Below are 11,793 nucleotides of genomic sequence, written 5' to 3'. Positions count from 1 at the left end.
GAACATGCAAGTTTTGGATAAACATGGGAAATGCATCATATCGATATTGGGGCTTGGGGAGGATCGGAGGGCTAGATGGAATTCATTGGGACGATGGCCTACAGTCAACAGTAAGGCAATTCCAGATTGGTGTCAATGTAGACTCGAGAAGTATTGAGTATCATAAAAATGGAACCTCAGAGCCTATTCAAGCACCAACTGATTCGATTAAAGAACCCAAGAATGAGGTAGTATGGATTTGCAAATGTTACTTTACTTTCGATTATTTTGTGTTCAATTTTTAGAATGTGAAAATTTGATTGAGCAATATCTGCATATTGCCAAGATTGATGCATGGATACATACCCTTCCAAGAATTTGAAACAACTGTAAAGTCTGGAGCATGGGGTGGTAATGGTGGTAGCTTGTTCGACGATGGAACATATATATGGTGGTGAAATGTGGGGATTGTTTCGATTCAAGCTTGTTATGAACAAAAGGGGCAGTATATCTGGGGAAGCAAGAATGGCGGCACAGGAGCATTCAACTCTGATAAGGTGATTATATCATGTGAAAGAAATATTACTTGTTCACTAATCAGTTATGAGTACTATCTGAAGTGTTTCAATATGTTTTTGCACATATTCTTTGATTATCCATCAGAAATCTTGACTCAAATTGCAGGCTATCATGGTCCCGCGGTCTCATTGTGTCCAGAGGTGATAAAATCACTAACTTTTCGCACAACAAAGGGAATATACGGTCCATTTGGAGAAGAAAAAGGTCGGTTTTTTCTGGTCCTAGTTAAGGGAAGGATCTGTGATTATTGGATTCTGTGGGAGGAAAGGATTGCTTATCGATGCAATTGGCGTCCATGGGCTCGAAGGGAAAGCTCAAATTACAGTTCCTTGCTTAGAACTGGCAGAAAAAGTATGCAAACCCGCCTTCTGCTTCAAATAAGCATATGCAAACTAATGAGGTATATAATTCATAGTTAACTGTATTACATAAACAATATATGCATGCATGAGTATATTACTGTTGAATACTTGGATGTGGCATCTATGGATTGAACAGAAAGAAAGTGAGTGAGGGCAGTCATCCCTTGATTTAAACATAGAATTTCAGTATTATGCATCCGAATCGAATTCTTTGTTGTTGTCCCTAATGAATCATTTTATTCCAGCATCGGATATTGCTAAGTGATCTAGCGAACTTTGAAATATCCAGCTCCATATGAACCAGATCCGTGGGGCGGGATGGAAGGCAGCCCTGTGATGATGGAGTTTCACAGGTCTTAAACAGATCATTTTAACAAAAACAGATGTCATTTGCTGTATGGGAATCGAGTATGATCGAAATGAGCAATCTGTTTAGTCGGTTAAGCACGCGATTGCAGCATCAACGGACAAGCTACAATTCAGGTGTGTCTCTAATCAATAGTCACTCAATAAGCACATTTGGCACTCAAGTTTGAATACTTTACTATGTTCTCGCCAACGTTTTCAGGTGAAATTGAGTAACCTTATGAAGTTCTAACTTGCATAAGTGGATATTACTGTCCCATTAGAAAAGATCACAAAATAATACAAGCAATCAGATCCTTGAGTTTTTATACTAGTAGAGGGAAATATGGTCCACTCGAGGAGGAAACCGGTAGGCTTTTTTCATCGGGGACTACTGAAAATATGGTGGTTGGGTTTCATGGTAGAAGCAAAATGTATTTTGATGCAATATTTGGGGTTCATATGCAACACTGGTTGGGACATCAGACACCAATTAAACCAATACTGGGTTGAATATTCTCTCTGTGCAATGTGTTTCTTATGCTAAATAATGGAGTTTGAATCACTTAACTGCTTTTCATACTTAATGGGCATCATTATTTCCCACCGAGTTTGATTCTCCTGGTTGAAAAATTTTTGAATCTTCGCTGGAGTTCGGTCGATGCTATCCTTCGGGCATTATTCGAATGATAGATCTAACGATCAGTTCGAATTATGGATCTAACGATCAGTTTTTTTTGCGTGTGAGATGTTCATGTTTGTTAATTCTTGTATATGAGCCCATATGGCAGAATAGACAGATCCAATTTGGCAGGATTGGAGATTGGCATATGAGAATTGAGCCAATAATCAGACCATTCAGATTGTACAGATACTTTAATCGGTGAGTGGGCCTTGGTGGGATCAGTTGATCAACAAAACTACAAAACAAGAGGGAGACAATTGAAGAGTCAATTGCACAGAAATGGAAAATCATTATTACAGTATCTAAACTAACCAATTCGATCCAAGAATCCATCATGCATCAATCAATCTCATCACCAAAAACAGGAAGTAAAAAAAAAATTTAAAATTAAAAACCCATCCTATACCACACAGTTGGAATATGTGATAATGTGGCATTTGCTCCTTTTTAACTTTTAGGCGATGTCAAAGTATCTACAACTACAAAAATACATTAGAAATAACAAAATACTCATGCAAATTATATTCCTGAGTATATATACACACAATCATTCATTTGCGGGGCATGTAGCATGAAGTTTGCAAGAACGAGGACAGTCAAACACGTAACGATCTAACTTCATATCAAAAGTATATATCTCACAAAAACTTAATCTAACCGATGGACATCTAACAAAAACATGACACGATGGATCATTAGATAATTGACCAATCCTTTGAGACATGTATGTAAGTTGAACGATTACTATAAGTTGTACGAAAACAAGAAAAAATGAATGTGATTCCGCTCTTTTCATGAATTGCACGGGCAAGTGGCAACAAGTACACATGATAGAGAGATTAATAATTGTTCCTTAACAATTATGCTTCTAATCATCATGGAAATTAACAACACATGAAACTAGAATGTCAACTACAAAACTGAGCAATCCTGGTGTGTTGAAAGCTATGATTTATGGCAGAGGGTGCAGCTCAAACACATAAACGAAGCAATGATCTAAATTAAAATATATAATGCATTTCGAAACGAAAATCACTCCAAGCAGTGTCAATCTATACTCCCAAGAAAGAAGTTAAAATCTAGTTTGTTTCAAGTACTATTGATAAATCGTGGACGCAGTGTCCTTTCAACATCTCCAGAGATGACACAAACAGCTACGAAGAAAAAGGGGATAGATATTCCAACAATGTTTAAAGATTCATAACCAGTCGATGCTAAAACTGGGAGTGCGCAAAAGACAGGCTACTTTTTAGCCCTTTCAGATGGCAGTAACAAAATTTTGTCATTGTGGCTGTTTCCCTGCTGCTGCGTGAATAGTAGTGTGAAATAAGAGAGAAGTTATTGCTGAAAGTGCTTTTTGAGTGTCCCAAAGAAATGTTGCAGAAGGGCATTAAAGCTGAAGCTTGATGTGTTTTGGAGTCAGGGAAGAAAAAGGGGACCATTTCCCTTTCTTTTAACCATGTCGATTTCACCATTTTCACAGAGGTCTGCTCATTAAAGCTTTTGTAGGTCACAGCTCGCTGATATTAATATAGATCTGTAGGTACCCTAGCTAGCTTCAGAACAAAAGAGAGAGTAGATTATATTATAAATATATAGGAGAGAATCTTTGCTTTCCTTCTTGAATGAACTGTTGATGTTATCAAGTTTAGCAGGCATGTTTGTTGTTTCTTTACAGTTCTATATCAACCTCTCTATCAAACCCTTTTTTCATTTTCTGCTCCAAGAAACAAGAAATGCTTGAATCCCTGTTAATCCTGTGAGTTTTCTGATCAAGATTCAATTTTTCGAAACTAACCAAACTGCATGTTTTTGTAGAAGGGTGAAAATGGTTTCAGAAGATTCACCTTCAGACTCGAACTCTAGTATTATGCACCAGTTCATCATCTCAAACTCCATAGCTGATCAAAATCAGTTTGCGAACCAGCACTTTGATGCTTATGGAACAGATTCCGTTTCCAATCATATCCACTATGCTCAGTCTCTACCTCTAAGCATTCAATGCCTTGGTGAAAGAATTTCGAGATCCGTAGACCTTCATACCTCTCAGTTATCGGATGAATCTGATGTTAGCCATGGAACAAGGCTAATGGATCTTCTTGGAACGTCAAATGAAGCAGCACACCAAGCTCAGAGGCTCTCGCTTTCTTTAGGCTCCGTTTCTTGCCGACAAATCGATCCATGTTACCTAAACACAGCATTTGATCGAATGATGAACGATTACTCTTTTGTGAGAAATGGTTTAATTAGCCCATCGTCAGGTTCTCAAAATCAATCTGGCTCGACATCCCATGGGATTGAATCATTTTCCGCAGCGATCGGAATCTCAAAGTACTTGAAACCAGCTCAGTCTCTTCTTGAAGAAATGGTTGGGGTTGGAGGCAAGCACATTGATGCTAGTAACCAGAAATATGTGGAGAAATTATCCCACGGCAGCCTCAAAGGATCTTTCGGGTTAGCTTCAGAGATTAAAGCCGAGTTTTTCAGGAATGAATTGCTGTCTGAGAAGCATGGAGCTTTCGTTAGTCTTTTAAAGCTTCTTGCTTTACTGGATGAGGTTCATTCAATCTTTCTTGTCTTTATGGTTCCTCCATGAATTTCTATAACATTTTGAATGGTTGTCCCATTAATTCTTATTATGTTCCATTGATGAAATCTAGGTGGAGAGAAGATATGAAGAATACTATCATCACATGGAGGAATTGGTGTCATCATTTGAAGTGATTGCTGGTTTAGGAGCTGGGAAATCTTACACTGCTCTTGCACTACAAGCCATGTCCAAACACTTCTGCAGTCTAAGAAAAGCGATATTGTCTCAAATTCGAGTTTCGAAGCGAAAGATCGAAAAGGAGATGCCTAGAATCAGTGCGAGACTATCCCAAATGAGCTTGTTTGATCAAGAACCTAGACACAACCGGGTTCCACTCCAACAGATCATACAGAATTCGCGTCAAGCTTGGAGGCCGATTCGAGGATTGCCAGAAAACTCTGTGATGATTCTTCGTGCTTGGCTTTTCGAACACTTTCTACACCCGTACGTGATTATTAACGCAAATTCCCATATACCAAAATGTTCGAATCCAATGCAAATGTAGTTATCTCTATTTCTACAATGTTTTGGTGTTCTCCAGGTATCCTAATGAATCCGAAAAGCTTATGTTAGCATCACAGACAGGCCTGTCAAAGAACCAAGTAAAATGATCTCTTCCACTTTACATGCAAATTATGCCTAGAATGAAATTGCATCAACTAGATTATATATATTCATGATCTGGGATTTTCTTGAAACGATTGTTTTAGATTTCGAATTGGTTCATAAATGCCCGAGTCCGGCTGTGGAAGCCGATGATCGAAGAAATGTACAAGGAGGAATTTGCGGAGTCTTCCACTGAATCCGATCAAGTGTTAACGAGCAGCTGCACAACAAGAGAGGGAGCAGGAGATTCCGCGGAGGAATTTAGCTGAAAATGGGATTAAATGACAGCAAACGACCTACAAATATTAATTCTTGGCTCTTTTTTTTTGCACAGAATTCAGATGATCTAGTTCCTCTTGCTATAGCTGTTAACGTACTATATATGAAGACTGTTGTCGTTACTGGTGGTCTTATTTGAAATGGGCTGATAGGTATGTGTTTAATAAATAAAGCGTGCATGTGTCATGTGTGTTTAATCTTATTAGATTTTTGTATTGCAAACAAATATCATATGGATCATCTTTTTTTTTTTTTTTTTGAAAATTGCTTTTTTGGTTTCGTATGTTTGTCACTTTGCAATTTCGGTCCTCTATATTTTTAGATTTCAGTTTTAGTCTGTTATCTTTATTTTTTTGGCAATTTAAGTTCTTTTTTCGATGTGGCGCTGATGTGACACCAATGCAATGCTGATGCGGAGCTGACGTGTATAGTGTCACGTAAGCATTTTCGAAAAAAAAAGACTGAAATTGCAAAAATCGGAACATGCTGGATTAAAACTAAAATCATGGCCGACTCCAAGGGGCGGCTGCCTAGGGCCTCCCCTTGGCAGGGGCCTCAATTTTTTTAAGTATTATTTTTTTATATTTAAAATATTATGTGAGTCTATTTATTTTGAAATAAATTCGAAATCGTGGTCAATTTTTTGTATTTTTTTCCCATCATTTTTATGTAAAAAAATATCTTTTTTTATTTAAACAAAAATCTCTTTTTTCGTTAAATTGATCCACTCATATGAGTTCGGTTATTCAAATTGGACCATCATCTTTCGTTTATTTATTGAATGAAATTTATTTTTGTCTATTTTTGTACTACAGTTGATTTTTTTAATTGATTTAATTTTTGATCTCGATATACTAAAATCTTGTAATTTTTTTATTCGACAAAGAGAATAATTTTACTTAATTAAATTATAATTATTCCTTGTTTATGTTACTATTTAAATTATAATATATATTTTTTGTCATATTTGTTGTGACAAAAATATATTATTTATGTTTCCTTAATTTAGAGATTCTTATTTTATTTGTATTATGGATTAATTCATCTCTACTCATGAAATTTCATCGAGTTCTTTTTTAGTTTTAGTTTTATTTTTTATATTTCTATTCAATTGTTGTTTATGTCATTATTTTTAGTTACAAAAATTTGAAAATTTGATTTTTAGACGATGAAGTGATTTTATAGATACTTAATTAAAAAAAATTTATGTAGTTCTCTCCTCTGAATAATTGCCTAGGGCCTCTATTATTCTGGAGACGGCCCTGACTGAAATATGAAAACATAAAAGACCGAAATCGCAAAGAAACAAACATTTACGATCAAAATTGCAGTTTTTCTTTCTTTTTTTTTTTTTTAAGAAAATAATCGTCCTACGTTTGAACACTTAGCTCGTGAGATTGGGAATGTTCGGTTTTAGCTCGTGAGTTTCCATCTTTGAAATAACATTTACGATATCAATTTCAACTCAAGCTAATGATATGGATGTATTTGGATGGGAGGAAGTAGAGATGACAATGGGTCGGGTTTAAACCCGGCCATGCATCGAACTCGGACCGGTGGGACGGGTCTAGACCCGGCCAAGCGGATCCATATGCGGGTTCGGGGCGGGTCTCGGGTTTGGCCAGAACCGCGCCACCAAAAATATATATTAATATATATATATATATATATATATATATATATAATATATATGTATATATATATATTAATAATATATAATTATATTTTTATATTAAATAATTAATACTTTATTCATAATTTGAGTTTATAATATTTTTGGGTTGAAATAATTTTAATATATCATGATATTTTTAATATAAAAATATATTATTATAAAATTTCTTAGTTTTTAATTATTAATTAAATAAAAAATAATATATTTTAACTTGTGAGAATATATTTTGTCCTAAATATTTTTAATATAAATTTGAAAAATAAATTTAATGATTTTTTTATTAATTTTTTAACTTATTTAAATTTTTTATTTAATAAAATTTAAATTATATAAAATTTGACGGGTTCAACGGGTCTAACCCGGATTGGACCCGCTGGGTTCATGGGGCGGGTCGGGTCGAATCCAAGGGGAGGCGGGGCGGGTCTCGGATTTGCCCAAACCCGCCCCGAACCCGACCCGCTGCCATTCCTAGAAGGAAGTGATTTAAATTTGAAACCTAAAATCCATTGTTATGATTAAAAACAAAATTTACTGAAAAAATGGTAGTTTAATATATGTTATATTCATATATACATATAGATATATATTATGGAAAACTGCAATTTTGGTCATGCATATTTGTCATTTTGCGATTTCAGTCTTTTATGTTTTCATATTTTGGCGATTTCAGTCATTTTTCTTCGAAAATGTTTACGTGACACTATACACATCAGCACTGCATTGATGTAACATCAACACTACATGAGAAAAAAAAAACTAAAATTTCCAAAAAAAAAAAAACAAAGATAGAAGACTAAAATTGAAATCTGAAAATATAAAAGACTGAAATCGTAAAGTGATAAATATACCGGATCAAAAAAAAAATTTCTCTATATATTTTTGTAGAAGCCATATTTTTTAACTTGTGGAGAAAATTTTCTTATCACACTTTCAATAATTATTTTCGTCCACTCATCATTTAAATTTTTTTATTTTTACAGAATATTTTGACTACAATATTTGTTTAACAATGTCCGGACTTTAAAAATGAAAAATAAAATAGAAACTACATTATTTGGGAAAATTGAAATTTTATTTATTTATGTTTGTATTTTTGCGATTTAATTAGTTATCTATTTTGTCAAATTTGAAGTATAAATCTGTCCACTTTAAAATGAAAGGAAAATGAAATATGCATATCAATTTTGACAACACTGTATTGGACCAAAATCTGAAGAGATAAACATAAAAAAAATTATAAAAAAATTATTTTCTCAAATTATTATTTTCATCAACACTCGAGGTAAAGAATGATGATTAATGATGCGGGGGACATAGTTGATAGTTGTGACTGTTTTGAAGAGAAATAAGCAGTTGTTGCATTCTCATATTGGACTAGAAATTTTCAGATTTTGTGTGAATAATTTGTGTGTGGAGAGCGAAGAAGCTGATTATGTGAAGCACGTCTTTTGTGAACTGGTCGATGTTACTCATTGAGGTAGTACCCGTTGTGGTAAGAAAATAATACAAAACTCTATGCCTTCCATTTCAAATTAACAATTTCAATGTATCAATAATATTTCATGACTTGTCATGGAAATATATATATATATATATATGTTCAACATACCATATACCTAACTGGGATAAAACATATGGGAATTTTGTTGGAAGCTCTCTTCTTGTTTCTTTTAACACAAAACCAAAAATGTCATTAGCTGGTGGCAAGTTTCTTGGACAAAGTGGTTCTTCTGGACAATTTGTACATAACCATCCTTACAATCTTGTAGAACCAAAATGCACTCACCAGCTGTAGCCCCAATGCCATTGCCTGAAAATACCCGAACAGATCCGATCAAATTGTAGCTCAAAAACTTGACATTTTTCTAAATCAAATCCAAGTTTACTTCTTTCAATTATAAAATTTCCAACATCACCTTAATATATATATAGTACTACTTGCAATGTGTTTTTGTTCCAACAATTTCAAGTAAAATCCAGTTTCTTTTAAGGCTTGTAGGGTCTATAATAAGGCTCCATGTTAAGATGATTACCTTAATCAGAAATGGATTGTCAGCTGATAAAGTGACATAGGTGAGATATGGTCCTCCAACCATCCTTGCCAATGTGAAAATCACTGCAAATAAAATCTGCGAGCAGATTAAGAATCCAATTATTGAACACGATATTTCATTTATATACCATATACATACCAACAATATGCTAAAATTTCAAAGTTTCGGTTCTTCGTATACTATTTTTAAGTGTGAATATTGATCGGAGATGTCAAAATGAGGGAAAATTTAATTTTAGCCTTGTAAGTTTGTCTGTTTTTTGTTTGAGTCAAATAACTTTTCTAATTTTGGCCTTAGTCCAGTAACTTTAATTTTTTTTTTTTGGTTTTGGACCTTTTTTTATTGGAAGTCACTGAATCAATAGAATATTACTTATTTGGCACCGGTACTTTCCTATACGGCTCAATAAATCAATGGAATATTAATTCTAACCACACGAGTTTTTATAGGAGAACATCGATGCCAAATAAGTAATATTCGATTGATTAAGTTACTTCCGATGAAAAAGACCAAAACCCAAAAAATGCAAATTATTGGACTAAGACCAAACTTAAAAAAACTATAGGTTTAAAACCAAAACCAAACAAACTTACGGTACTGAAATTGTAATTTTTTTCTCAAAATGAGTTACGTTCGTTATGCCAGCCCACCACATTATCTGTTCACTCAAATTCACACACACACACACACACATAGAGAGAGATATCTATATTGACATAATGTTGTAGTTGATAAAGAACCGACGTACATCGGCTGCTAAATTGAGGTCGGTGTCCTTGTATCCAAGCTCTTTAAGAAGCTCCCTCAAGTGAAGGAAGGGACTAGACATCTCGGTAATCCACAATGCTGCCACCATTTCTGAACCACACTACAGTGTAAATACCGCACAAATAATTTGTCATACCATAACACCTAGAAACCCATGCATATTAATCTATGCTATACCGAGAGTAACAACGATGAAGCACCCGATGTGGTAGACCCCAAATTAGAGATGTAATCGAGTCGAGCCGAGTTGAGTAGCACACTACTCGAGCTCGAGCTCGAGCTCGACTCATATTTAACTACTCGAGCTCGAGCTCGATCGAGTAGTTAATTTCGTACTTGAGCTCGAGCTCGTCTATATCTCAAGCTACTCGAGCTCGAAAATTATATATAATTATATATAAATATATATAAATAAATAATTATATGAATAAATAAATAAATAAAATATTATATACATTATATTTATATATATATTTATATTATATTTCATATTTATATGTGTTATCGAGTAGCTCGTGAGCTACTCGATAACATATATTTCGAGCTCGAGCTCGAGCTCGATTGTATGTTCTCGAGCTCGAGTCGAGTTTTTACCGAGCTACTCACGATTAGCTCGACTCGTTTACCCCCTACACCAAATACCCCAAATACACGAGGAGGATGAAATTCCGTTATTTAAAGATATATAAAACATTCTTAATAAAGTGTGTACGTACTCCACCAACGATAATAAATGTAGTTAGTTGGGACGATGCCCCGAGCGTAGCATCTCATTAACCGAAACACGTGACAAAGATTAAAATGGAGATTAATTAGTACCCTTTGGTATTCAAGTCCTGACCAGAGTCCGATGATGCTGACCAAATGATGAACAGTGTTATCCATCTTCACATTTTTGTCCAAGAAGCAGCACACCAGATCATACAGCAGATATCCAACCGTCACCGCCAGTGTTTGCATCTGTTTCATTATTCTCCAAGAATATGATTGAAAATATAGTCACTAGGAAATTAAAAAATTATATAATGGGATGGAAATTTCACTAGTCAACATAGAAAACTCCCTGCAAATTAAAAATCGAATCTTGATAATCTAGCATGACCAAAACTAATTGCAGTTTCTTGAAATCCAAGAAAGGTACAATTAAGTTAATTAAAGTTAACAAGATGTGGAAAGTGATGACTACTCGCCTGTCTGGGAGAAGATTTAGAAGCCAGAGGGCAAACGGGACATCTCCAATCTTGAACAGAGGCAGAAGCCAAAACCACAGCCAAGCAAGCATGAAGAGTGGAAACAATGCGATTGCTGAAATCAAAAGAACGCCTTCCGAACACTTTTCTCGCCAACAGGAACAGTGACGTCCACCAAATCCCACCAAAAACAATCAGTTTTGTTGCGTAATCCTCCATCCAATATCTTTGATTAAAAATTCCAAAATGAGTCAAAGATATAGAGAGAGATCATTTGGACGTGTTCTGAAATGAAAAGTTTTATTTGTTATTTGATGATGCTGGCAGGTTGATTTTTAAAGCTTTCAATGTCTTCCAACTGTTACCTACTTCAGTTATTTCCGATGCTGCCAGTACGTGCTTCTGTAATAGTTGTCCATCTTCTGTCATTAATATAATTATGTTGTTGAACTCCGCGATAAGATCATTAGATCTTAGGGTTTTCATTTATCAATATATGTGAAATTCACTAAAAAATAATGGAGTATCCCATATTTATTGATAAATGTTCACTGTTAGATTTATGTCAGGACAGTGCTTATACAGATAGTATCTATCTTTCACATATTTCTATTAGAAAAACATTATAATTTTTTTCTCATATTTCTATTAGAAAAACATTATAATTTTTTTCTCTAAACT

General features: G+C 34.5%; 3 protein-coding genes across 4 annotated transcripts; 2 read left to right on the top strand and 1 right to left on the bottom strand.

Annotated features, from left to right (window-relative positions):
* The first annotated feature begins 23 nt into the window (after nt 1-23).
* Nucleotides 24-1,778, top strand: LOC140865967 (jacalin-related lectin 3). Its single transcript, XM_073270822.1, is given in 8 exon segments — nt 24-227; nt 438-543; nt 628-782; nt 784-909; nt 1,057-1,063; nt 1,166-1,181; nt 1,266-1,405; nt 1,489-1,778. Coding segments are annotated over 8 exon segments (1,044 nt in total).
* LOC140875042 (BEL1-like homeodomain protein 11) lies at nt 1,173-5,649 on the top strand. Of its 2 annotated transcripts, none has more exons than XM_073278586.1 (5): nt 1,173-1,403; nt 3,769-4,507; nt 4,611-4,984; nt 5,082-5,142; nt 5,251-5,649. In XM_073278586.1, exons 2-5 carry the CDS (start codon nt 3,779-3,781, stop codon nt 5,413-5,415), a joined length of 1,329 nt encoding a protein of 442 aa, XP_073134687.1. In that variant the 5' UTR covers nt 1,173-1,403; nt 3,769-3,778; the 3' UTR covers nt 5,416-5,649. The 2 variants fall into 2 exon arrangements, with proteins under 2 accessions (XP_073134687.1, XP_073134686.1); XM_073278585.1 differs by lacking the exon at nt 1,173-1,403 and adding an exon at nt 2,873-3,435.
* A 2,952-nt stretch (nt 5,650-8,601) lies between these two features.
* On the bottom strand, nt 8,602-11,456 carry LOC140875517 (uncharacterized). Its single transcript, XM_073279220.1, has 5 exons — nt 11,113-11,456; nt 10,742-10,882; nt 9,903-10,022; nt 9,134-9,229; nt 8,602-8,910 (listed from the first exon to the last, which is right to left on the bottom strand). The coding sequence occupies exons 1-5, from the start codon at nt 11,329-11,331 to the stop codon at nt 8,794-8,796; spliced, it is 693 nt and encodes a 230-aa protein (XP_073135321.1). The 5' UTR covers nt 11,332-11,456; the 3' UTR covers nt 8,602-8,793.
* Between the last annotated feature and the right edge of the window lie 337 nt (nt 11,457-11,793).

The sequence above is a fragment of the Henckelia pumila genome, chromosome 1 (genome assembly GCF_033568475.1).
Source record: "Henckelia pumila isolate YLH828 chromosome 1, ASM3356847v2, whole genome shotgun sequence".
In the NCBI taxonomy this organism is placed as follows: domain Eukaryota; kingdom Viridiplantae; phylum Streptophyta; class Magnoliopsida; order Lamiales; family Gesneriaceae; genus Henckelia; species Henckelia pumila.
This window is presented reverse-complemented; position numbering and strand designations above follow the sequence as displayed.